This window comes from Symphalangus syndactylus, chromosome 13 (genome assembly GCF_028878055.3).
Source record: "Symphalangus syndactylus isolate Jambi chromosome 13, NHGRI_mSymSyn1-v2.1_pri, whole genome shotgun sequence".
Taxonomy (NCBI): Eukaryota; Metazoa; Chordata; class Mammalia; order Primates; family Hylobatidae; genus Symphalangus; species Symphalangus syndactylus.
In genome coordinates this window covers 107,748,041-107,775,676 of record NC_072435.2, presented here as the reverse complement: position 1 = coordinate 107,775,676, position 27,636 = coordinate 107,748,041, and the positions used below count along the sequence as shown (strand labels likewise).

At 45.2% G+C, this 27,636-nt stretch overlaps 1 protein-coding gene across 7 annotated transcripts; it reads right to left on the bottom strand.

Annotated features, from left to right (window-relative positions):
• Positions 1-245: 245 nt before the first annotated feature.
• On the bottom strand, positions 246-27,636 carry TRAFD1 (TRAF-type zinc finger domain containing 1). 7 transcript variants are annotated; one of them, XM_063614471.1, is made up of 13 exons: positions 26,877-27,389; positions 25,001-26,252; positions 22,417-22,475; positions 17,806-17,941; positions 17,613-17,666; positions 12,260-12,665; positions 11,181-11,387; positions 7,782-7,858; positions 5,553-5,783; positions 3,986-4,106; positions 1,702-2,041; positions 1,347-1,419; positions 246-1,112 (listed from the first exon to the last, which is right to left on the bottom strand). In XM_063614471.1, the coding sequence occupies exons 3-13, from the start codon at positions 22,461-22,463 to the stop codon at positions 1,056-1,058; spliced, it is 1,749 nt and encodes a 582-aa protein (XP_063470541.1). In that variant the 5' UTR covers positions 22,464-22,475; positions 25,001-26,252; positions 26,877-27,389; the 3' UTR covers positions 246-1,055. The 7 variants fall into 7 exon arrangements, with proteins under 7 accessions (XP_063470541.1, XP_055094690.1, XP_063470542.1 ...); XM_055238715.2 differs by lacking the exon at positions 25,001-26,252 and having other exon boundaries at positions 27,323-27,636; XM_063614472.1 differs by lacking the exon at positions 25,001-26,252 and having other exon boundaries at positions 26,877-27,416.

Sequence of the window (27,636 nt, the reverse complement as noted above, 5' to 3'; positions counted from 1 at the left end):
CTAGCCCCAGTCATCACCACAGCTGCAGCAAGCCTGTCAGTTTTCTCAGAAGTCCAATTTAAAACCCTACACGTTCAATGTCTGTGTACTCCGAGAAGGGACTCATGATGGAGCTGCAAGGGTTACTGGAGTGCCAGAGAAAGCCCAGCCCTGCTCACCTCCTCCAACCCCAGGGCTGACTCCAGCCCACCCTGGCCTCCCTGCAGTCTCTAAAGCACACAGGAGAAGGAACCACAAGACTGAGCTGAACTCCAAGTACAAACTTTATTTCTATTACAAGGAAGTTAATAATTATTATAATAGTAACATAAAAACAAGGGGAAGGGGCTCTGACACTTGGTTTTCAGAGCAAGCATGGGGCTGGGGCAGAGCCCAACATACCCCTGTGGGGACAGGGAGCCCTCAGCCCTCCCCATTAGAAAGCAGTGAGGACAAAAGATCCATGCTCCCCCAGGAACAGAAGGCAGTGATGCCAAATGCCAAGGAAGCAGCTTAAAACACAGCCCCCAGTCCACTCACCTCCAGCTCAACACATCAAAAGCCTCGTTACTGACAGACATTGCAAGTGGCCTGAGCACCTTACCAGAGCCTCACACACACCTGGGGCCCAATCGGGTGTGGACAGAGGCAGTACAGGGAGAGGTTGCCCAAAAGCCCCCAAATTTAGGCCCCAACAGGGCAGAGAATCACTTTACTGGTGGCTAACAGGTTTCCAAAATCTTCCCCTCCTTCCACTGGGACCACACAGCACCAAGGGGCAGTGGCGACAGTAAGTCAAAAGGGAGCTCTGGCAGCTGAGGCTGCAGCTTGTATTTCACTGCTGCCAAAAGGTAGCAGCTAAGGCTGAAGCGTTCCTCAACCGCCACCCTGCTCCCTTCCCTCAAACCCAAACCCCCACAGCACAACCTCAAAAGACACAAAATGGCCATAACCTAGAAAAATCTAAAATCTGGAAAATCTCTCCCACCCAAAGAGCCAGAGAGGTGGGCCTGCACGGCAGCAAGTGCTGCTGTGCACAGAATACAGGAACCGATGTAAAGTCTCTGGAGATACCATTACTCCTCCTCTTCCTCCTCTGCATCCCCAGCTCCATGTTGCTTGGAGGGCTTTGCCTGGTGAACAACACAACACAAACGAAGCTTTACGTAAAAAGTGAAAGAGCACTACTCCTCCCCTGGATCCCTGAAAATGTCCTGCTTCCTTAGAAACCTTCTCCTCAAAAGCCAAAGGAACAATCTTTGAACCACAACCAGCCTGGTCCCAGCAACTTCTACAACTTCAGGAGCCACACAAGCCCCACCATGTCTGAGTCCCCCCTGAGCATCCTGGGCTGGAGCCCACCTTACCTTTGCAGTTCTGCTGTGGTAGTTGGCAGCTGCAGGGGTGACCCCAGAATTCCTGCCACCTTCACTCCCACCACTGAAAGAAAACAATTGGAAACTGGCTCCTGAAGTGTCCCTGAGCAAAGGTCAACAAACTCAGAGGGAACAGGAAGCAGCCCTATGCTACCAGACAAACCCCAAAAAACCCATGGGCCACAAAATAATTTTTTTGGAGTCAGGTAACAATACAGGGAAAATCCATACTCCTCCGCTTACCATGCAAGGACCTCAGTCTTACCCCAGGCCCGGCAAGGGTAACCAGGCCTTTGCCCATGTTCGCTTCAGCTACAAGCCCCATTCCTGCGCTACTGATTCTTACCTAGCTCTGTATCTCCCTGTAGGTCCACAGGAGAAAGAGGGCACAATGTTTTCTGGGTAGAGATTTTGAGGAGGGCGAATCACTGAAACGTGCCCAGGGGCTATGGCCCCATTCTGGCTGTTTCGATTCCGCCCCCGGATGTCCTGGCTGTCTGAGTTGTTGAGCTTCTGCACAAGAGGAGGGCTGGGCTGGCACCCAGGTCTGGGGCCTGATGTTGATCTCGATAGCTGGTTATAGGTAGCTGTCATATTGTTAATGGGTCGGCTGGGAGGCAGACAGGAGGTGGGCCCATTAGCTGTTTCCTGCTTAATATCATCCAGGTAACCAGAAGACAGGTCTCCTGAGAAGAGAAAATGTTAACAGCTTTAGGAAAAAGCCTGCTCTGGCTATAGTGCCAGGTTTAGGGCAGGAACAAAAAGATTCCAGATAGAAGACAACTGCTCAGCCAGGCGTGGTGGCTCATGCCTGTAAACCCAGCACTTTGGGAGGCCAAGGTGGGGGGATCAGCTGAGGTCAAGAGTCCGAGACCAGCCTGGCCAACATGGTGAAATCCCATCTCTACTAAAAAAAAAAATACAAAATTAGCCAGGTGAGGTGGCACACGGCTATAGTCTCAGCTACTCAGGAGACTGAGACCAGGAGAATCACTTAAACCCAGGAGGTGAAGGCTGCAGTGAGCCAAGATCATGCCACTGCACTCCAGCCTGGACAAGACAGAGCAAGACTCTGTCTCAAAAAAAAAGACAACTGCTCACCCCAAAAGGCCGCTGGAACCCACATCTCCAGGGCAGAGATGGGGATATTTTATCAATTCTGCACATATTATCTGAGTCCTCAAAGACAGCCTCCTAACTATTCAACAACAGTGTGCAAGCAAACCTTGAAAAACAATTTTTTTTTTTTGAGATGGAGTCTTGCTCTGTCGCCCAGACTGGAGTGCAATGGCATGATTTTGGCTCACTGCAGGCTCTGCCTCCTGGATTCAAGTGATTCTCCTGCCTCAGCCTACCAAGTAGCTGCGACTACTGGCGCCCGCCACCAGGCCCAGCTAATTTTTGTATTTTTAGTAGAGACGGGGGTTTCATGATGTCAGCCAGGCTGGTCTTGAACTCCCAACCTTGTGATCCGCCCACCTCAGCCTCCTAAAGTGCTGGGATTACAGGCGTGAGTCACCATGCCCAGCCAAAAAATAATTTCTAATTGACTTTGTAGTGGTGAGGTTTCAAAAACAGTTTACTTGCCTAAACATGATGCTCTTAAGTAATAACAATAAGTTTGAGGCTGGGTATGATGACTCACACCTGTAATCCCAACACTTTGGGAGGCAGAGCTGGGAGGAACACTTGAGCCCAGGAGTTCAAGATCAGCCTGGACAATGTGGCAAAACCCCAACTCTACAAAAAAAAAATTAAAAATTAGCTGGGTGTGTTGGTGGGCACCTAGCCTACCTATAGTCCCAGCTACTCAGGAGGCTAAGGGTGGAAGAATCACTTGAGCTCAAAAGGTCGAGACTGCAGTGAGCTGTGATCACGCCACTGCACTCCAGCCTGGATGACAAAGAGACCCTGTCTAAAAAAATAAAATAAAATAAATAAGTTTGAGGGCAGTCACAGTGGCCCACGCATGTAACCCCAATGCTTTGGGAGTCCAGGGCAGGAGGACTGCTTGAGGCCAAGAGTTTGAAATCACCCTGGGCAACATAGCAAGACCCTATCTCTACAAAAACAAAAAAATTAGCTGGGTGTAGTAGAGTGTGCCTGTAGTCCCAGCTACTTGGGAAGCTGAGGAGGGAGGATCACTTGAGCCCAGGAGTTTGAGGCTGTGGTAAGCTATGATTGTGCCACTGCACTCCAGCCTAGGTGACAGAGCAAGACTCTGTCTCTACAAAAAAATTAAAAATAAATAATAATAATAGGTTTGAGTACCCTAAGTGTATTTCAACTTGAAATGGGGGCCCAAGGTAGCTACCATAAGGTCTGCAAATTATCTACAAATAATCCACTAAGTGCACAGACAGGAAACCAGAAACTTATTAAAAGCACTTACTACTACGTGTATCTCATGGATGTCTGCAAAGCCATTACCCTAAAAATCACACACTTGAGAGAGCTCAGTCTAATGTGGGACCACAACTACCTGCAGAGGAGTCCCCCATGAGACCCTAGTGTGTTTGGAAATTCGAGATGCAGGTAATGCCCACGTTAGAGCAGTGGATGAGAAGTGGTAAACAGGCCAGAGCCAGTAGTAGACCTGTGGCCTTGGCTGAGTCCTGGCTAATAAATACCCTGGTGTCTGACACGCCTCCTGGGCAGCTCTGGTGAGGTCTCTTGAGGCTGGGAATCCAGTCTAGGAATCCCCTCTGTCACGTGGTTGGTTGCTGTGGCTGGGCGTTGGTCACACTGGTCCTAAACAAGAAAAACCAGAATTAGTACCTCTGAATTGAGTTATTCCCAGAAAAGAGCATGCGATGGGAGGAACAACAGTGTATTCCTCATCTGGAGGGGGACTTTGACAACCTCTGGAAGTTCTGGGAACTTTCAGTAACCACACATCTGGAATGGTTGCATTCAATCCCATCGGCACATGAGGCACTGACAGAAGCACTTTCTGATTTGTGCAGGGATGCGGGAAGGGCTGGTCTTGTAGCCCAGAAAAACATTTCTTTCTTTTTTGTTGTTTTTTAAGACTATTCAAGTGCAATAGTGAGAAGGGGGAAAAGAGTAGAACAAGGAGTTCAATCTGTAACTGTGAACAATCAACTGAGATAACTCACTACCTTCAGAGCAGCTGAAGAGCATTTCTATACTCTGACCAGAGTATTTATTTGTGTGGTTGCTTATTTCAGTCTGCCCTAGAGGGTAAGCAGTCACTTATCTACTGTTTGATCCCAAAGCAAGAGTCTTTTTTTTTCTTTCTTTCTTTTCTTTTTTTTCTGAGACAGAGTCTCGCTCTGTCACCCAGGCTGGAGTGCAGTGGTATGATCTCGGCTCACTGCAACCTCCGCCTCCCAGGTTCAAGTGATTCTCATGCCTCAGCCTCCTGAGTAGCTGGGATTACAGGTGCCCGCCACCACATCCAGCTAATTTTTGTATTTTTAGTAGAGATGGGGTTGCACCATGTTGGCCAGGCTGGTCTCAAACTTTTGACCTCAAGTGATTTGCCCACCTCAGCCTCCCAAAGTGCTGGGATTACAGGCATAAGCCACCGCGCCTGGCCTCTGAAAAGCAGGAGTCTTTATTACAGAAATGAAATGTACAATGTTCTAGTAACAGCTGCATGGCATCAACTACTGAAATGGTAGCTGCAGTGTTGACTCTCACTCCCCATAACATATACGATTGGGCAGAAAACATTTTTTCCACTAACAGATTGCAATCCTATACTGTAAATGCTGAAAAATGACTTCATATTGTCTAGTCCAACTCCGTCACTTACAGATGGCCCCAGTGAGGGTCATCCACAGGACAAAACCAGAAGTAGACCCTCAGGTCTCCTAGAATGCAAGTCTCAAATGCCACCACAATGGGAAAAACCCACCTGGTGAAAAGCAGGGAGACTCTCATCTAAACCCTCTGACAAGGCTTCCTTCCATACCTGCTCAAATAGAGTCCTGGCTCTTTGGTCCTCAGCTAGTAACAAGATGGCTTCAGTTGCCCGAAGGGAGGGAAAGTCTGAAAGCCTGCGGTATTGGTTACCACAGACAGCTCACGAAGACGACATGGCCAGAAGCCAAGTGTGTGCATTCCTTGTCAGGATGGAATGCAACTTAAAGGCTAAGGAAGTGTTCTCAACTCTGGAAGCCTCAGGTTCACTCACAGAGCCACATGGACAGGGACTCCAGGGACCCTTACCTGGTGATGGAACAGCACCTCCTCTTCCAGCTGTACCCCACAGAATTCACATGGGATGATGATGCTCTCCTCCACAGGGTGTGAATTGCTCAGGCCCATCAAAGAGTCTAACTGGTTACTTGCAGCCTGTTGCAAGAAGTTCTGGAAGATGATATCAGGTTCCTCCACCCCTCTGGGGGAAGAGCTGCCAGTATTGAGTGAAGGTAAGGCACGTGAAGGGTTACAGCTTGTCTGTCATTCAAAAAATATAGGTTAAAAACAAAAATCAGAGGTTAAGAAAACAACTACCTTCCTAAAATATTTTCTAGAAGAAGTCATATAATTTTAACAATGCTTGGCCGGGCGCGGTGGCTCACGCCTGTAATCCCAGCACTTTGGGAGGCCGAGGCAGGTGGATCACAAGGTCAGGAGTTCAAGACCAGCTTGGCCAAGATGGTGAAACCCCATCTCTACTAAAAATACAAAAATTAGCCAGGCATGGTGGCGGGTGCCTGTAATCCCAGCTACTCGGGAGCCTGAGGCAGAGAACTGCTTGAACCCGGGAGGCAGAGGTTGCAGTGAGCCAAGATCGCACCACTGCACTCCAGCCTGGGCGACAGAGTGAGACTCTGTCTCAAAAAAAAAAAAAAAAAATTTAAAATGCTTAATATTGGAAAGAGAAACTAAAAAGAGGAATACACATAGAACACTCATTTTACTTTTAAATATTTTTGTGGTTTTTCTAAGTGTGTTCATTCTTTTTAAATTAATTTGAAAAGATTCAAGGTTCTTCCCACCACACCCATACAGTAAAAGAGAGGCACAAATATTCTTTATTATCTTTATTAATGGATTTTCTATGGTACTCCCAAAACAAAAACTACATGTATTCAAATAATATATTATTTCATTTATGGGGGAAAGTATGTTCCATCATCCAGAGTACAGGCACTACTTAGTAGTTGTGGAAATGCCAGACTACGCCAAACCAAATCAGAGTATTGAGAGAACAAGAAGTTCCCTCCAGGCCAGGCGTGGTGGCTCACGCCTGTAATCTCAGCACTTTGGGAGGCTGAGGTGGGCGGGTCACAAAGTTAGGAGTTTGAGACCAGCCTAGCCAACATGGTGAAACCCTGTCTCTAAGAAAAATACAAAATTAGCTGGGCATGGTGGTGTGCACCTGTAGTCCCAGCTACCCGGGAGGCTAAGGCAGGAGAACAGCCGGAACTCTGGAGGCAGAGGTTGCAGTGAGCCCCGATCGCATCACTGCGCTCCAGCCTAGGTGACAAAGTGAGACTCCGTCTCAAAAAAAAAAAAAAAAAGCAGAAGTCCCCTCCATCAGGTAATCCTCAAACACATAAAGCTATTTGCTCATCATTCCTAAATGGCTCAAGAATAGTCAATCATTCAAATAACTGACACCTTTTCAGATACCAAGTATTTAGAGATTCCGAAACTGGGAAAACCCAGAACCTGCCCTCAGGGAACTCAGCCTAGTAGTGCAGACCAACAGGAGATCAGAAGACCACATCATAAAGTGACAAACCATAAGAGAGGTGGGCACAGACTTTCAGAAGCACACAGGTGTGGTTCCTGAACTAGCCTTCATAGTACCTCTCAGGATGGCTTCCATAAAGTCACATCTGAACCAGCTCTACAAGTAAGGGGTCTGTGTTGTTGGATGTGTTAAGGAGACAGGGGCAGTAGGCCAGACACCTTTCAGGTAGATAAAGTAATGTGCAGAAAACACCCTTGACCTTTCTAGAAAAATGCAAGGACTTCAATACAGCTCCAATAAATCAAAATGTGGCATGAGATGAGACCAGATCACAAGACGGGTAGTGGAGATATATGTGCACCAGTCACTACCACATGAAAGGGCTGCTAGCATGAGATTTCTAGGTCTGCTGAAATAAGCATCATTCCCTGCCCCCCTTTTATTTTGGTAGAGCTGGGGTCTCACTATGTTGCCTAGGCTGGCCTTAAACTCATGGGCTCAAGCAATCCTCCCACCTCAGCCTCCTGAGTAGCTGGGACTACAGGCACACATCACTGCCATCACTTTTTCTAAGAAGGAATAAGGCTAAGTTTTCATATCTGTATGCCACTCACATCATGGAAAAGAACACTTGCTATTCCTACCATGGGCATTGTATTAAAATGATTTGTTCAAGGCCTCATGTGGCCTGTAACACCAATTATGGCCTGCATACAATCCCACTAAAAGTCCTCAAGTAATTCATAACACACCTGATGGTCAATCAGCAGTTCCTCTGGGTAGAGCTCCTCACAAAATTCACAAGGCAACATGATCTCGTCAGCTGCACCTAGGTATTAGGCCACACAATGAGACTCAGGATGAACAAAAACAAACTTGAATTTAACTTTTTATCCTCTTTATGGGATCTTATATAGAAGTTTGGCTTTCTTTAATGTTTCTTATAGATAGCAATTTGTGGGGCTGTATATTCTCAGAGGGAACCCATCCAAGAGATAAACTCTAGGCAAAAACTTCCATTACAAAACAAGAAATGTACTTGACCCCAATTTCCTGAGTAGCAGTATAGTAGTAGTTTACCTGCTACTCACTACTCTAAGGAAGCGATTTAAATGTGTAATAATCATAGGCAATAATCTTAAGTGTTTTCCACACACTATTTCAATCCTCAGAAAAAACTTACGAAGTAGATCCTACATTATCCTTATTTTACAGATAAACTGAGCAAACTGGCAAACAATATCCTGAATACTCCTCCCAGTACCAAAAAATGCTGACTAAAGTAACTGAAGTGAACAAATTGATACATTTTAAACCCAAGATTCCCAGACACAACACCCTCAGTAAAACTGCTAAACAAATGGGAGGGTGAACAATGGGGGGATGTAGGGAAATTTACCTACCCCTCTACCCATCTAGATTTTAGTTCTGGGTAAAAGAGAGAAAAGTCTCTACCAAGTAGAGTAACTAGAGCTTGGCCCCTTACATAGGTTTGGGGTCACAGTCTGTGCTTCTGTTTTTTATGTTTCTATTTTTACATAAATTCACATTTGTGATTTTTTTTCTGTTGCCTAGATTGGAGTGCAGTCGGTGCAATCTTGGCTCACTGCAGCCTTGATCTCCCAGGCTCAAGAGATCCTCCCATCTCAGCCTACCCAGTAGCTGAGACTACAAGTGTGCGCCACCATGCCTAGCCAGTTTTTGTTTATTTTGTGTAGAAATGAAGTCTGACTCTATTGCCCAGGATGGTCTTGAACTCCTCAGCTCAAATGAACCTCCCACCTCAGCCTCCCAAAGTGTTGGGGGAAATGAGACATGATGCTCAGCTACGTTTATGCTTTTTAAAAGTCCAAGCCAGCCGGGCATGTTGTCTCGTGCCTATAATCCCAGCACTTTGGGAGGCCAAGGTGGGTGGATTACCTGAGGTCAGGAGTTCCAGACCAACCTGAGCGACATGGTAAAACCTCGTCTCTACTAAAAATACAAAAATTAGGCAGGCATGGTGGTACAAGCCTGTAGTCCCAGCTACCCTGGAGGCTGAGGCAGGAGAAATCACTTGAACCCCAGAGGCGGAGGTTGCAATGGGCCAAGATCGCACCATTGCACTCCAGCCTGGGCAACAGAGGGAGACTCTGTCTCAAGAAAAAAAAAAAAAGTCCAGGCCAAAAGCTTAAGGTTACCCCTAATGGTAGTATCTCTATGTGCCTGCCAGAAGCATTTATAAATTCTCAGAGGAATATGCTAGAAAACTTGGTGTTCACACACACACATAGCAAGCCTCCATGAACAGGAGACAGCAGAAATAACAAAGCAAAGAAACAGTTTTTGCTATTTTTGGACACAAAAGAAAAATAAGTATATTTAACATGTTTAAAGACATGTTAAAGAGGTAACTATGCTGGGTGCAGTGGCTAACGCCTCTAATCCCAATCCTTTGGGAGGACAAGGTGGGGCAGATTGCTTGAGCTCAGGAGTTCGAGACTACTAGCCTGGCCAACATGGTAAGGAACCATCTCTACTAAAAATACAAAAAAAATAGGTAGTGGTGCATGCCTGTGGTCCCAGCTACATGGGAGACTGAAGTGGGAGGATCACTTGAGGCCTGGGGGCGGAGGCTGCAGTGAGCTGAGATCACGCCACTGCACTCCAGCCTCGGTGACAGAGCAAGATCCTGCCTCAAAAAAAAAAAAACAAAAAACAAAACCAAAAAAAAAACCAAAGCAGGAACTGTAATACGACTATGGAACAAAAGATTATTTTAAAAAATTAGGAGGTACAATGAGGAAAAGGATCAAACAGAACTCAAAATGAAATATATAATCACTAAAGTGAAAATCTTAATGGACACATTAAACAACAGATTAGAAATAACTACAGAGAAAAATCAAACTAGAAGACCAATAAGAAATTACCCAGAATGGCTGGGCACAGTGGCTCACACCTATAATCCCAGCACTTTGGGAGGCTGAGGCGGGTGGATCGCCTGAGGTCAAGAGTTTGAGACCAGCCTGGCCAACATGGTGAAACCCCGTCTCTACTAATAATACAAAAAAATTAGCCAGGCATGGCTGGGCGCAGTAGCTCACGCCTGTAATCCCAGCACTTTGGGAGGCCGAGGCAGGCGGATCACGAGGTCAGGAGATCAAGACCATCCTGGCTAACACAGTGAAACCGCGTCTTTACTAAACATACAAAAAATTAGCCGGGCATAGTGGCGGGCGCCTGTAGTCCCAGTTGCTCGGGAGACTGAGGCAGGTGAATGGCGTGAACCCGGAAGGTGGAGCTTGCAGTGAGCCGAGATCGTGCCACTGCACTCTAGCCTGCCTGACAGAGTGAGACTCCGTCTCAAAAAAAAAAAAAAAAATTAGCCAGGTGTGATGGTACATGTCTGTAATCCCAGCTACTCAGGAGGTTGAGGCAGGGAGAATCACTTGAGCCCAGGAGGCAGAGGTTGCAATGAGCCGAGATTGTGCCATTGCACTCCAACCTGGGCAACAAGAACGAAACTCCGTCTCCAAAAAAATGTTCAGAATAGTATAGCAAATACCCATATACTCATCTATATTCACAAAGCTTAATATTTCCTCACATTATTTTTGTGTATTTTTTCCCTGAACTATTTGAGAGTAAGTTTGAACACACAACATTTTATTCCTAAGTACTTCATCATGTGTCTTTGAAGAACGAGGGCACTGCTTTCTCCTACGTAACAATACGGATGTCACTCTCAGCAACTTTAATCTAAGTTCTCTACTTGTACAATAATGTCCTTTAGAGTTTTTTTTGAGACAAGGTGTCACTCTGTCACCAGGATGGAGTGCAGTGGCACAATCTCAGCTCACTGCAACCTCCGCCTCCTGGGTTCAAGCGTTCACCTGTAATCCCAGCTACTCGGGAGGCTGAGGCACAAGAATCACTTGAACCCAGGAGGCAGAGGTTGCAGTGAGCCGAGGTCATGCCATTGCACTCCAGCCTGGGTGACAGAGCGAGACTGTCCCAAAAAAAAAAAAAAAAAAAAGAAAAGAAAAAAGAAACGAAAAGAATAAGGCAAATTCTATTTCATTAAAATCTTTCAATTGTATAAGAATTGTATAACCTAAGACTTACAAAAACTGTAGAGAAAGAGGCTACTGCAGAATAAGCAAGCCTACCCTGTATGTCACTCAGAGAACTGGGACCGCCATGAGACTGGTCGGCCTCACATACGGCCCTCCAGAAGTCCTGCTCTGCCACACTGGAGGCTTGGCCTTCATTTTGCAGACTTAGGGCCAACATGAAGTCCAAGTTTGCACTGTCTTCACCACTCTCTTTGGGGGGCTGTTGGCCTCTATTCCTTTCCTGCCTCTCTCGTTCTTCAACTGAAAAAAAAAAAAAAAAACCCCAACCAGCATTCAGGATACCTTAGAAATGTTACCACCCTCAACTCAAGTCCATGCCTAGCAAATAGTCAAGGTTTACAGGCATCTGGGTAGGAACAAAAATGACCATGCTCAACTAGCTCTCTTCACCCTCTGGGTCTCCTAACTCTGAACATTAAAGTCTGCCATGTGAAAAGGCTCCATTATTATTCTAACTGTATTATTAAGCAATATTACTGAGTCATAATTATGAGACAGGCACTGTGCTAAACATTTTATACTTATTTTCTGAATTATAGTAGAATGGTTTAAAGCACGAGGTCAGATCATCTGAATTCAAATCTCAGTTCTACCTTCAAATTTACCTACCTTCGAATAATGAGAGAATTAAATGAGTTAATACATATAAAGCACTTTGCAAATGCCTAAGGGAAATAAGATACAGGTTGAGCATACCAATCCAAAAATCCAAAATTTGAAACTTTTTGGGGATCAGTATGGCTCTCAAAGAAAATGCTCACTGGAACATTTTGGATTTCAGATTTTCAGATTTGAGATGCTCATCCAGTATATATAATGCAAATACTTCAAAAGCCAAAACACTTCTGGCCCCAAGTATTTTGGATAAGGGATACTCAATCTGTATAAGTGTTGGCTATTTACAACACTGTCATCATCCTCACCATTATGAACCCTAACTATAATCCAATAGAGGTTATTTCCATTTTATAGGAAAGTGAGGTATTCTTCCCAGTGTTACTCAGCTACAGTCAGGTTTCTATAATCAAGATCTATCTGGCCCCAAAGCCCTGTTCCCATTTGCCTTGGGATTTTGATACCATTCTAGTTCCCTAATCCCAAGCACAACTCACACAGATTATTCTGAATTAAAACCTGGGCTGTAATGTTCCTTTGGTTGGTAGTTCTATTGTGGAAAACATCTGATTCAAAGGCTCTCAGGGGCCTTCGCGGCAGCCTCATGGGTGGGTCCAGAGCCTCAATTTGTCTGAGGAGTTGGGATGCAATCCAGATTCCATCCTGACCCCAAGATTCATCATATGCATTAGGAGGTATGGCAACCTCATTTCTCTTTTCCTCCCCCTCTCTCCCACAAACTTCAGGGTGAGTCTTCAGATCTTTCACAAGGACATTGCGACCACAGTTGCCACATAATTCCGTCCGGGCACCACAATAATCTTCATGTTCCTTCAGTTTGAGAATGGAAAGTTCTAAATCACAGTGCTGACAGACAGCAAGCCGCAAAGGGCACTCAGTCTCCTACAAAACAGAGGAATGAGGCAGTTAATATGCATATCTAGGAGAGGTGTGTTTTAGTATAGGGCAAGGAAAGCCAAGAGTATCTACTGCAATCTTTTCTTCCAACCCTTGATTCTCCTGCCATTTTTTAATGTATTTAATTATTTAAGAGTCACAGCCCCTTTTGTTCCTGCCACAATGTTCTATAAAGGAAAATAAAATATTAGAGGGAGCCCACTACTCAGCCACCCTAACTATCATATTGTTTTGTGTACACATTACTAAGTAATCTAAAACCAGCCAGAGAAGCCCAGGAGCAAATAACAAGAATCATAGCAATTCAGATGTTTGTCAAAGCTCCAACGTCCCTGTCCCCTACCAACTACTCCAATTCAGTTTTTTTTTTTTTTTTGAGACAGTGTCTTGCACTGTCGCCCAGGCTGGAGTGCAATGGTGCAATCTCGGCCCACTGCAACCTCTGCCTCCCAGGTTCACACGATTCTCCTGCCTCAGCCTCCTGAGTAGCTGGGATTACAGGCGCACACCATCACACCCGGCTAATTTTTTGTATTTTTAGTAGAGACGGGGTTTCACTATGTTGGCCAGGCTGGTCTTGAACTTCCGACCTCATGATCCGCCCGCCTTGGCCTCCCAAAGTGCTGGGATTACAGGCTTGAGCCACCGCGCCCGGCCTCCAATTCAGTCTTAAGTACCTAATAATGAGGAAAAGAAACCGCACTTTAGAAAGACACAGGTTTCTCTAACCTTCATATTTGTATTTAGCACAGGCTTTATTTTTTATTTATTATTATTTTTTGCGAAAGTATTGCTATCGCCCAGTGACAGAGTGGTGTGCATGGTGCAATCTCGGCTCACTGCAACCTCCACCTCTCGGGTTCAAACAATTCTTGTGCCTCAGCTTCCTGAGTTGCTTGGGACCACAGGTGCGTACCACCACACCCAGCTAATTTTTTTGTATTTTTAGCACCGAAGGGGTTTCACCATGTTAGCCAAGTTGTTCTCAAACTCCCAGCCTCAAGTGGTGTGAGCCACTACTCCTGGCAAATCCGTGTTATTTATCTAATAAAAGAACTTTGGGGCCCGGGCAGTGGCCCACGCCTGTAATCCCAGCACTTTGGGAGGCCAAGGGAGGCAGATCACCTGAAGTCAGGAGTTCAAGACCAGCCTGACCAACATGGTAAAACCCCACTCTACAAAAAATACAAAAATCAGCAGGGTGTGGTGGCATTCACCTGTAGTCTCAGCTACTCGGGAGGCTGAGGCAGGAGAACTGCTTGAACCCAGGAGGCGGAAGTTGCAGTGAGCTGGGATCACACCACTGCACTCCAGCCTAGGTGACAGAGTGGGAAAAAAAAAAAAAAGCTTTTGAAAAAAAACTTTCTGAATTGGCATTATATCTACATGGTATCAAATTTTATTTCTTAATTTTAATTTTTCTTTTTTTTTTGAGACAGGATCTCAGTGTCACCCAGGCTGGAATACAGTGGCGTGATCTTGGCTCACTGAAACCTCTGCCTCACAGGTTCAAGCAATTATCCTGCCTCAGCCTCCAGAGTAGCTGGAATTACAGGCATGCAGCACCATGCCTGGCTAATTTCTGTATTTTTAGTAGAGACGGGGTTTCACCATGTTTACCAGGCTGGTCTTGAACTCCTGACCTCAAGTGACCTGCCCACCTCCGCCTCCGAAAGTGCTGGGATTACAGGCTGAGTCACTGCGCCTGGCCTATCTTTTTATTTTTATTTTTTTGAAACAGGGTCACACTTTGTCGCCCAGGCTGGAATGCAGTGACACAAACAGGGCTCACTGCAGCCTCAACCTCCAGGCTCAAACAATATTGTACCTCAGCCCCTTGAGCAATTGGGACTACAGGAACGGACCACCATTCCCAACTAATTTTTTAGTTTTTTGTAGAGATACGGGTCTCACGATATTGCCTAGACTGGTCTTGAACTCCTTGGTTTAAGCAATCTTCTCGCCTTGGCCTCCCAAAGTGCTAGGATTACAGGCATGAGTCACTGTAGCCCGCCATGAATTACCTTTAAGGGTAATTTAATTATAAATTAATAAAATCAAGTTGTTACAGTTTGAGGCACACAGAATGAAATGCACAAATCTTTAAGTATATACCTTGGTGAATTTTTACATATGTATATCCATTCTTATATAACTACCATATAAACAGCTGTTTGGATTTTTATTCATTTATTTATTTTTATTTATTTATTTTCTTAGAAAGAGTCTCGCTCTGTCGCCCTGACTGAAGTACAGTGGCGCAATCTCGGCTCACTGCAAGCTCCGCCTCCCGGGTTCACGCCATTCTCCTGCCTCAGCCTCCCGAGTAGCTGGGACTACAGGCGCCCGCCACCATGCCTGGCTAATTTTTTGTATTTTTAGTAGAGACGGGGTTTCACCGTGTTAGCCAGGATGGTCTTGATCTCCTGACCTTGTGATCCGCCCGCCTCAGCCTCCCAAAGTGCTGGGATTACAGCTGTGAGCCACCGCGCCCGGCCTAGAAATGAAGATCAAGGCTGAGGGATGCTCCCTACTGAATGGGAAAACTGTCCTTGGTTCCACATGGGCTGTAGACACAGCCCTTCTGCCAGCAACTGTTCCTGCAAGGAACTTGTGCTCAACTGAACAAACTGTCACATGGCTCCTTGAAGGGGCACAGCACTGATTTCACTTGCGTTATAAAAGATTGAGTGGTGCTTTTGACTGTTAGTTTATGTCAACACTTGAAAACAAGGTTAGCCAGGTTTTTTTTGTTTGTTTTAGATGGAGTCTCACCCTGTCACCCAGGCCGGAGTACAATGGCACGATCTCGGCTCACTGCAACCTCTCCCTCCCAGGTTCAAGCAATTCTCCTGCCTCAGCCTTCTGAGTAGCTGGGATTTCAGACACGCATCTCCATGCCCAGCTAATTTTTGTATTTTGAGTAGAGACGGGGTTTCACCATATTGGCCAGGCTGGTCTCGAACTCCTGACCCTGTGATCCACCCACCTCAGCCTCCCAAAGTGCTGGGATTACAGGCGTCAGCCACCGCTGGCTGGATTTTTAAATTGGTGAATTAACATACTCATTCAATGTTGGCCAGTTTTGGCCAGGTGCCATAGTTCACGCCTGTAATCTCAGCACTTGGGAAAGCCAAGAAGGGAGGATCACTTGAGGCCAAGAGTTCGAGACTAGCCTGGGCAACATAGCAAGACCCCAACTCTATGAAAAACAAAAATAAATAAAATTAGCCAGGCATAGAGGCCTATACCTGTAGTACCACCTATGCAGGTAGATCATTTGAGCCCAGGAATTCAAGGCTGCAGTGAGTTATGATCATGCCATTGCATGCTAGCCTGGGTGACAGAGTGAGACTCTGTCTCTTAAAAAAGGTTTTTAACTAAAAAAAAAAAAAAAAAAAAAAATGACCGGGCACGGTGGCTCACGCCTTTAATCCTAGCACTTTGAGAGGCCAAGGCAGGTGGATCAACCTGAGGTCAGGAGTTCAAGATCACCCTAGCCAACATGGCAAAATCCTGTCTCTACTAAAAATACCAAAAAAATTAGCCAGGCATGGTGGAGCACGCCTGTAATCCCAGCTACTCGGAAGGCTGAGGAAGGAGAATCGCTTGAACCTGGGAGATGGAGGTTGCAGTGAGCCAAGATTGCGCCACCGCATTCCAGCCTGCGAGACAGGAACAAGACTCCATCTCAAAAAAAAAAAAAAAAAAAAAAAACTTTGGGCTGAGTACAGTGGCTCATGCCTGTAATCCTAGCACTTTGGGAGGCTAAGGCAGGAGGACCACTTGAGCCCAGGAGTTCAAGACCAACCTGTGCAACACAGCAATAGAGACAACACTTGTCTCTATTTTTTGGGTTTTTTTTTTTTTTTTTGAGACATAATCTCACCCTGTCGTCCAGGCTGGAGTGCGGTGACACGGCCTTGGCTCACTGCAACCTCTGCCTTCCGGGTTCAAGCGATTCTCGTGTCTCAGCCTCCCAAGTAGCACACACCTCCACGCCCAGCTAATTGTTGTATTTTTAATAGAGACAGGGTTTCACCATGTTGGCCAGGCTGGTCTCAAACTCCTGACCTCAAGTGATCTGCCCACCTCCGCCTCTCAAAGTGCTGGGATTACAGGCATGAGCCACCATGCCCAGCTGACCCTCTCTGTATTAAAAAAAAAAAAAAAAAAACATGTTCGGCCAGTTTTATCTCAACTAGCAAGCAAATGATACTCTATTCTCTCTCAGCAAATGCTGAGGAATTTCTTAGGTTAAATAGCATGTTATCCAGGTGTTCAAGAATTTAAAATGAAGCCAGGTGTGGTGGCTCACGCCTGTAATCCCAGCACTTTGGGAGGCTGAGACAGGCAGATCACAAGGTCAGGCCAACATGGTGAAATCCCATCTCTACTAATAATTAGCCGGGAGTGATGGCGGGGCACCTGTAATCCCAGCTACTCGGGAGGCCGAGGCAGGAGAATTGCTTGAACCTGGGAGGCAGAGGTTGCAGTGAGCCGAGATCACACCACTGCACTCCAGCCTGGGCAACAGAACAAGACTCCGTCTCAAAAAAAAAACAAAAAAATTTAAAATGAAATGACAGCTTGTAAGGCAGGCTGTGTGCTAAAGAGGTTATCCCACACTGGCAACTCTAGGGCTGGCTTCATATTCAGTGAGGCTGCCAATAACCAAACCCCAGCAGAAATGACAGACTCAGTTCCAAAGGGAGAGACTTCACGAGTCTCAACATACACAAGGGAGTTCCAACAGCCAGGTAGCCAAATCTGGCAGCAGTCACATAGTCAAGGCCTCAAACAGGCTTTGAGAAACAGTATGCATGTGAGCTCGTGGAGAACTAACACTCAGCCAGACTGGCTTTCTGCTCTGCATGTGGGTCTGTAATCTCAGCAGGACTGGGCCCACGGTAACTCACTCCATGGACTAACCTCATGCTTCTTTAACAGCCTCTTCTCCAACTTCTTGTTACATTTGCAGGTCACCTAGAGTAAGAAGTGAGAATCAATAAATTGGCTTTGTGACAATATGCTCATTTGCTATTGCACAATAGCAAACAGAACACATTTATGAACAACAGCAAGTATAACACATGTATAAACATTTGGGTACTTGGTGGCTCACCTGACAGTGTTCTGCAGCCATGTGAGTCTCCATGTCAGATTTGGGAAATGGTTCCTTGCAGATAGGACACATACCAATGTTCCTTTGACAGTGGATCTCATGGATGGTAAAGTTAAACACAGGAATTTCTTTTTTGCTACAGAAATAGACCAAAGAAAAAGGCAAGCATTACTGACTAATCTATGCCTTTTCTTGCACAGTGGCATCACATGGAAATCTGTCCTGTCCAATCTTTAGTCTCCATTATTTATCTTTAGTGAATACCTAGCCTACAAACTCATGACTATTACCATTCCTGCTTTTCAAGAACTAAATCCTGGCCAGGCGCGGTGGCTCATGCCTATAATCTCAGCACTTTGGGAAACCAAGGCAGGCGGATCACCTGAGGTCAGGTGTTCGAGACCAACCTGGCCAACATGGTGAAACCCCATCTTTACCAAAAATACAAAAATTAGCCAGGCGTGATGGCGGGCACCTGTAATCCCAGCCACTCGGGAGGCTGAGGCAGGAGAATCGCTTGAACCCAGGAGGCAGAGGTTGCCATTAAAAAAAAAAAAAAAAAAAAAAAAACTGGCCGGGTACAGTGGCTCACGCCTGTAATCCCAGCACTTTGAGAGGCCGAGGCGGGCAGATCACCTGAGGTCAGGAGTTCAAAACCAGCCTGACCAAATGGAGAAACCCCGTCTCTACTAAAAATACAAAATTAGCCAGGTGTAGTGGCACATGCCTGTAATCTCAGCTACTCAGGAGGCTGAGGCAGGAGAATCGCTTGAACCCACGAGGCGGAGGATGCAGTGAGCCTAGATCGTGCCATTGCACTCCAGCCTGGGCAACAAGAGCGAAACTCTGTCTCAAAAAAAAAAAAAAAACTAAATCCTTTCCAGGTGCAGTAGTAATCCCAGCACATTGGGAGGCTGAGGCAGGCAGATCACTTGAAGTTAGGAGTTCAAGACCAGCCTAGCTAACATGGTGAAACCCCGCTTCTACCAAAAATATAAAAAATTCACCAGGTGTGGTGGCAGGTGCCTGTAACCCCAACTACTCAGGAGGCTGAGGCAGGAGAATCACTTGAACCCGGGAGGCGGAGGTTGCAGAAAGCTGAGATCATGCCACTGTACTCCAGCCTCGGGGACAGCGAGATTCCGTATCAAGAAAAAAAAAAAAAAGAACTAAATCCTGAAGGCTGACTCTTCTGTGCAACATTCTGAGTTACCGGTGCTATGCACTACTACCTCTAAAAGCTCAGCCTTACTTTCTCAAAGTCAGAGCTGATCACAACATAAAGTCAGATGCCAATAAGAGTGGAGCTAGGCTATTCCAAAACTATCCATGTCCCAAAGCAGAGTGATACGCTCCAGGATTATTTTAAAACAGAAAACATGGCCGGGCGCAGTGGCTCACGCTTGTAATCCCAGCACTTTGGGAGGCCGAGGCGGGCGGATCATGAGGTCAGGAGATCGAGACCACGGTGAAACCCTGTCTCTACTAAAAATACAAAAAATTAGCCGGGCGTGGTGGCGGGCGCCTGTAGTCCCAGCTACTCAGAGAGGCTGAGGCAGGAGAATGGCGTGAACCCGGGAGGCGGAGCTTGCAGTGAGCTGAGATCGCGCCACTGCACTCCAGCCTGGGTGAGAGAGCGAGACTCCGTCTCAAAAAAAAAAAAAAAAAAAAAAAACAGAAAACAAACCAAAACAACAACAAAAACAAGTGAAAAAACACCCTACCACTGATTTTCCCTCAGTCTTAAGTAGTTTAATTTCATTGGATTTTATTCCATGAAAAGTCAAACCAAAAAGAGAAGACACCAGCTTTCAGATAGTCAAAGGGGAAGGGGAAATTGTCTCCTGTATGCCTCACATGACTTTCAAAGCAGGCTGGATGCTTCCTGACTACAGGAACATGCTCTCTGGCTGGGTTGGTAGCAACTTCACTGTAAAGCTGTTCAAAAATGAAATCCTGAACCCTTTCCTCCACCAGTCTGGTCTCTCCACTTCATTTTTGCCTTTCTCACTTAGTTTAGTGGCCCAAAGATCATATCTAAGCTATACAAATTAAGGAGGTAAAGTGATAATCTTACATGAAAGAGTAAGACCATTTAAACATGAAAAGATTATACATATACTCGAACTAAAGGTACATTCTATTCAAAGGCCTTACTTTTACTTATTTGGATAGGACCATTGTAAAATTCCAATTTCACCAGCTAAAAACTACATTAAAGAAGGTACCTATAACGATAATTCAGAAAAATAAAATACTGAACAGGATCAATACAGATAGTCATAAAACACATTATTTAATATCATATTTTGCCTCTGAAGCTGAATACTAGAACTCTCTCCCACACTAAATTATAAATAGCTTATTTCTCTTTTAATAACCTTTAATATTCAGACATTGTCTAAGAAACATTTCAAAGTAGGATAAACAATGTGCCTCCAGCTATAGTCATTCTTCCAAACTGAAAGACCAAGACACCAAGGAAGTGCAAATTCATTTTCATCCAGTGGTGGAATTATCAAGCTAGGGACCCCAAGGTAGCTCTCAAAGCAGCACTGGAAGGTGACAGAACAATCAACTGTGAGAGATGGGAAGAAAACCCAAATGGATAAAGAGGTAAATTACTGACAGATTTAACTTCCCATATTTCTCTCACATTTCTAGCTTTCTAAGGAAACTACTCATTTTGAATTAATTTAGTTAAAATAATACATCCCAACTTTTTAAAGATGTTGTGAAACCAATACTTTAATACATTACTGGTGGTAGTATAAACTGCCTAAAAACAGTCTGAAAATGCATTTCTAGGACCATAAAATTATATACTCTGCAACACAATAATCCTACTCTTGGGATCATGTATGAATGTTTTCATTACAGTATCACAGAATGGTAAAAAATGAAAATCATTAAAAATACCTAAACAAGAAAGGAATAGCTAAGTTACATATAGTACACCAACAAAGTGAAAGAAGCAATGTTATATTGTGATTGTAAATCATGTATGTACAAATGCCATGAAAATTAAAGCCAGTAATTACTGCTTAGGGTGTAGAAAACCTGGGTTCCTTTTTCATAATTTTGGCAATAATTTTTATTTTAATGGTAAATATGGTGACACTAAATGTCTAGCGTTTACTTTACAAGGCTGTTCAGGATAACTTGTTGACATACTACATACACAAGGCCCCTAAAACTTTAGAACTAAAACAAAAAATATTAAGGATCACATCATCATAATATGAAGCAACAAGAATCAAAAGCAGCTGTCAAGTAAGACCACAAAGCATTTACTATTCTACATATTCACCTCTTAGGAAATGCTGAAATAAAAAAGATAGTTGTAACAATTATATAAAACAGTTGCCTGCTGGGTTTTTTTCTTTTAAAATTTAACTGCCAACATATTCCTACCAAACATTCCAACCAGACGAAATACTAATATGCTTACTTCCTATCTTTGGATAAAATGAAGATGTTTTAAGTGAGATAAATGAGCACACAATTCCGTATCTAGATAAAACTGCTAAAAGTCTCAAGGAAGGGCTAGCAAATTAGAGGTGAAATTTCATTTAGATAGAAATAGCTGAAAGGCAAACCAAAGCTTCCAGAAAAATTCCCAAGAGCTTTCCTAACACTAAACACAAACAGCCAGAAATTAATTATTTACAGGTTCAGTCAGCCTTCTATACTAATCTGCTTTTTTCTTTAATTTCTTTGGCTTTGAATAGCATTGTTTTTCACTAGCTTTCCATTAACTCACCCTTTAACTCTCTTAGCACAGTTATTTATATATTGTCCTAGGCTTCAGATTCCTCCTAATTGGAGTGGACTGATAAAACAGGTGTATCTTAACTAATGCTAAAAACCAATGTATCTGTTTTCTTACAAAATCATGTTTTCTTTTGATTATTTGTTCCACTGATTACTCTGTTTCAGTAGCTATACATATAAAACCCAAACAAAACTAAAATAATTTATGAAATGGTAGAAAGTGATAGTGGCATAGCAGAAATACCCTACAATATGGCAAGACACCTACAATGAAATTAAATCTTAATTCCAAGCAGGTAAAGAATATTGTAACCAGCTGTTGCTCTAATTATATCCTAATTCTGCCAAAGTTAGGCTGAGAAGAAAGAAAAAGACAACAACGATGACAAAAATGTTATTTGGCTCAAATATTCCACCAATGAGTCAAATTGTTTTCCTTATTCCACATCTCTTTCTACCACAGTTTGCTAAGGTAAACATAGCACATTGTGAAAGAAGTACCCAGTGAAGGAAAATAAAGTAATAAACATAGCAGACAGTTCTGCTTTGCTTTTTTTGTCAGCTTACAGTAAGAGCACTTGTATAGCACCAAGATACCAAGATAAGTTCTTAGGAAATCCCCAACAGGAAACAGCTGATTATTAACTTTACAACCAGTTTCATTTCATCAGGAAAGAGATGCTCTTTCTTGTAATTCATGTGAGTTATAAACACCAAAATAGAAAGCTTAACTCGAGACTGTGCCAGTCTTCACTAAGAGTTTTTAAATCAGGAAATGATAGTGATTAAGCTTGACTGTCCTCATTCCACTAACATTTCTTAGATTTAATGTCTTACCAGTTGTCACACAGTCGAGTTTCCTGGTCATCTAGAAATTCAGCCATCTTTAGCTCTTCCTAAAAACCACAAAGGAAGACATGAACTTTCTCTTTCATTTCTGCTTTAAAGATGACATGCAAAAAAACAAAATAAAAAACTAGTATACAGAAAATGTCACCCAAACCTGCATGTTAAAGCATTGTATTCAATATCCAGCCCCTTGGGATTTTCTTATTTTAAAATTTTCAATTTAAAATAATTTTATTGGATAAGGGACTTTTAAAAAATAAAAATAATAAAATACTTTTACTAGGCTGGGTACAGTCGCTCATGCCTGTAATCTCAGTACTTTGGGAGGCCAAGGCGGGCGGATCACTTGAGCCCAGGAGTTTAAGACCAACCTGGCCACAACATGGGGAAACCTCATGTCTACAAAAAATACAAAAAAAAAAAAAAATTACCCAGGCATGGTGATGCGTGCCTGTAGTCCCAGCTACTCGAGAGGCTGAGGCAGGAGGAATGTGCAAGAGGAATGCTTAAGCCTGGGAGTTCAAGGCTGCAGAGAGCCATGATCATGCCACTGCACTCCAGCCTGGGTGACAGAGTGAGACCCTGTCTCAAAAATAATAATAAGAACAACATCCTGGCCAGGCGCGGCGGCTCATACCTGTAATCCCAGCACTTAGGGAGGCCGAGGCGGGCGGATCAGAAGGTCAGGAGATCGAGACCATCCTAGCCAATATGGTGAAACCCCCATCTCTACTAAAAATACAAAAATTAGCTGGGTGCGGTGGTGCATGCCTGTAATCTCAGCTACTCGCGAGGCTGAGGCAGGAGAATCACTTCAACCAGGGAGTCAAAAGTTGCAGTGAGCCGAGATCGTGCCACTGCACTCCAAACTGGTGACAGAGTGAGACACCGTCACAAAAATAAATAAATAAAAATAAATAAAATAAAATAACATCCCTTATAGACTTCATCCAATTACCCTAAAAGCATCATAACAATAGTAAAATTATCAAATAGAGGAAATTAACACTAATACAATACTAGTAACTAATCTATAGAATTTATTCAAATTTCACCAACAAGCCAGGCATAGGGGCTCATGCCTGTACTCCCAGAACTTTGGGAGGCTGAGCTGGGAGGATCGCTTGAACCCAGGAGTTTAAGATCAGCCTGGGCAACATGGTGAAACCCCTTCTCTACAAACAATTTAAAAATTAGCCAAATGTGGTGGCACACACCTGTGGTCCCAACTACTCACAAGGCTGAGATGGGAAGATCACTTAAGCCCAGGAGGTCAAGGCTGCAGTGAGCAGTGATTGTACCACTGCACCCTAGCCTGGGTGACAGAGTGAGAGACCCTGTCTCAAAAAAAAAAAAAAAAAAATCACCATCCCAAAATCACCGTCCCACCCTTTTTCTGGTTCAGCATTCCATCTAGGATCACACATTGCATTTAGCTATTACTTGTACTTAATCTCCTTTGATCTGGGAGAGTTCAGTCTTTCCTTCTCTTTCATGACCTTGTTAAGCATACTGGCTTTTTTTTTTTTTTTTTTTTTTAAACAGTCTCACTCTGCTGCCTAGGCTGGAGTGCAGTGGTGCGATCTCGGCTCCCTGCAACCTCCACCTCAGCCTCCTGAGTAGCTGGGACCACAGGTGTGCGCCACCATGCCCAGCTAATTTTTGTATTTTTAGTAGAGACGGGGTTTCACCATGTTGACCAGGCTGGTCACTAACTCCTGACCTCATATGATCCACCAACCAGCCTCGGCCTCCCAAAGTGCTAGGATTACAGGCATGAGTCACCGTGCCCAGCCAGCTAGTTATTTTATATAATGTCCTTCAATTTGGGTTTGTCTGATATTTTCTCATGATTAAATTCAGGTTATACATTTTTGGCAAGAACACCATAGAAATCATGCTATGCTCATCTCAGTGCCTTGTATCAGAAGGTACATGATGTCAACAGTCTTATTTTACTATTGATGTAAACCATGATCACATAGTTGATACGGTGTCTGCCAAATTTCTTCACTATAAAGTTTCTCCTGCTTTTTAAACAAGATGTCAATGCAGAAAGCAAAGCACTGGCAACTTTACTACCATTGTTTAGTTTAGATTATTCCTTTCCATGATACAAAAATGGTCTTAAATCCTGCCCCCAGTAGGGTTCTTCAATGGTTTTGGCATTATCAAGCGAGTTGCCACTTTTCCAAACATGTATTTAGTCACTTGTTCAACATGCTTAATTAAGACAATACTTTGGGGCTGGGTCGAGTGGCTCATGCCTGTAATCCCAGCACTTTGGGAGGCTGAGGTGGGCGGATCACTTGAGGTCAGGAGTGCAAGACCAGCCTGGCCAACATGGCAAAATGCCTCTCTACTAAAAATAAAAAAATTAGCCGGGTGCCTGTAGTCCCAGCTACTAGGGAGGCTGAAGCAGAATTGTTTGAACCCGGGAGGTAGAGGTTGCAGTAAGCCAGGATCACACCACTGCACTCCAGCCTGGGCAACAGAGTGAGACTCTGTCTCAAAAAAAATAAAAATCAAAAAAAAAAGGACAATACTGTGGGCTAGGTGCAGTGTCTCATACCTGTAATCCCAGCACTCTGGAAGGCTGGGGTGGGTGGATCACTTGAGCTCAGTTCAAGGCCAGCCAGGAAACATAGTAAGACCCTGTCTCTATAAAAAATAAGCAGCCGGGCGCAGTGGCTCATGCCTGTAATCCCAGCACTTTGGGAAGCCGAGACAGGCGGATCATGAGGTCAGGAGATCGAGACCATCCTGGCTAACATGGTGAAACCCAGTCTCTACTAAAAAGAGCTTGCAGTGAGCCGAGATTGCACCACTGCACTCCAGCCTGGGCGACAGAGCAAGACTCCGTCTCAAAAAAAAAAAAAAAATTAGGTGGGTATGGTGGCACATGCCTGTAATCTCAGCTACTTGGGAGACTTGAGCCCAGGAGGTCGAGGTTACAGTGAGTGAGTTGTGATCACACCACTGCACTCCAGCCTGGGTGACAGAGTGAGACCCTGTCTCAAAGAAAAAGAAGACCACACTGTGTGCCACTGTGCCCTGGCACTAAAAATACTTTACAAAATAAGGAAATATAGTGTCTGATAAAGCAATTTAGTGGTAGAGAAAAACAATAAGCAAAAAAATACATAAAACTTAAGGTGAGTATTGTGATGGAAAAGTATACTGACAAATAAATGGGGGTGGAGTAGAGGCAAATCTACTTTAGGTAGATAAGAGTGGTCAGGGAAGAACTTTCTGGGGAGATGACATTTAAATTAAGAACTGAAGTACAAGAGCCAACCATGAAAAGACAAAGATGGAGGATGGGAATGGGAGAAAATCCACCCGGGCAGTGGGAAGGGCAAAAGGCCTAAAAGCAATGAAAGAGAAAGTAAAGGCAGATCTGGAAGAGCATAATAAAAAAGGGGAATGACTCAAGAAGCTCTTGTCATATAAGACAGAGAATATTGGATTCGATTCCAAGCTCAATGGTAAACCACTGAAGGGCTTTAAACTAGGGAATGACATAATTCAAGACACCCATTCTGGGCTGGGCGCGGCAGCTCACGCCTGTAATCCCAGCACTTTGGGAGGGCGAGGTGGGCGGATCACTGGAGGTCTGGGGTTCGAGACCTGCCTGGCCAACATGGCAAAACCAAGTCTCTACTAAAAATACAAAAATTAGTTGGGCGTGGTGACGGGCGTCTGTATCCCAGCTACTCAGGAGGCTGAGGCAAGAGAATCACTTAAACCCAGGAGGCGGAGGCTGCAGTGAGCTGAGATCTCGCCACTTTCACTCCAACCTGAACAACAGAAGGTGACTCCATCTCAAAAAAAAAAAAAAAAAAAAAGATATTCACTCTGATATGAAATGGCAACTAAGGAAGGCTGTCCGACTGATTTCAGGTGTGCTCTATTCCAGCCCACTAAGTGGCCAACTCTAAGGCCAGAGCTCAGATGTAGCAGGTGCTTGCTTTTCTAGATGCAAGGAGACTGGGGGTGGCCTGCAGGGGTCCCCCTCTGGGGGTCAAGTTCTGGCTGGTTCTGCCAGATTTAACCTCTCTGGGCCTCAGATTCTTCAGGCAGAGGACTGACAGTACTTCAAAGGGTCAAGGATACGGGCGAATGCACGGAAGAGTTGAGGCACAGAAAAAAGTCTTCAAGCTTATAAGGGGCCTGTTCGGGGTCAGCTAGATCTCTCTGGTCCGCAGAGGGGACCGTCCCTCTGCCCGAGGCGGCGGAGCTTCCACTGCCGGGTCCAGATACCCCAAGGCAGTTTCCAATAGCCCCCTTCCCCAGGAAGGTCGGTGATGGGGAGTGAAAAAGTAAGCGGCTTCTCAAATAATAGCAGTTGCCAAACGCTTATCGGGAAAATCTTTTAATCCCGACTACAATCCTAAGAGGTGAAAGTCTTGGTCCCCACTTTACAGGCTGCGAAAGCGGAAGGTCACCTGAGTTTTCCGCAGCACCAGTAGGTCGGAGTGCGAGTTCAGACTCGGGTCCTTCGGCCTCGAGGCCGCATTAGGCCACTTGCGACCCCCCACGCCGGCAGCTCGAGGCTCGGGCTCTAGGCCCAGGCCGGCACCGAGCCCAGCTCCGCCCGGGACGCGGTGGCCACAGCGGCGCTGCGGACGACGCCCGCTTCCCGGCTCCCCAGACCAACCTAGGCCGCGAAGGGGGCGGCGTCGCCGGGGGCTGCCAAGGCGCCGGTTCCCTGAGGAGAAAGCGCGGCCTCCTCCAGGTGCCTAAGATGCCGCCGCGCGGGCAGCCTCTCCTCACAGCCGCGACCCCGGGCCCAGAGACCCCTCGCCCACACACCCCTCCCTTGGGATGCTGGACCCTTCCTAAACTGGAGGCCACAGGGGATCTCCAGCCGCGTGCCGCCGCTACACCTCACCAGGGACGAGAGGAGAAACGCTGAGTTGACACACTAGCTGCAGACACGGAGCCTCCTCTGTCAGACCCCGCACTGAACAACGGCCCTCAGAGCTGCCTCACCACTTCCGCCCATCGCGGAGGAGCGCGCCCATTGGCCAGGGGCGGCTCCAGCTGTCTGCCCATTGGATAACACCGTTGTCGCTCCCGGGGCCCCGCCTTCTGCGCGTCGATTGGCTCCCTGGAGGCCTACGGGGGCGTGTCCCTGGAAGCCCTGGCCCCTGCACATCTGGAACCAGAGGCACGCAGCTGAGCTGTGTGCCTGTTGCTGAGTTT

Coding starts and splice junctions, on each gene's coding strand:
- TRAFD1 (XM_055238715.2), bottom strand. CDS start 22,463: ATGGCTGAATTTCTAGATGACCAGGAAACTCGACTGTGTGACAACTG. Junction 4,107..5,552: donor AGGTGCTGTTCCATCACCAG/GTAAGGGTCCCT, acceptor TTTCTTGTTTAG/GACCAGTGTGACCAACGCCC. Junction 1,113..1,346: donor ACCACAGCAGAACTGCAAAG/GTAAGGTGGGCT, acceptor GTTGTTCACCAG/GCAAAGCCCTCCAAGCAACA.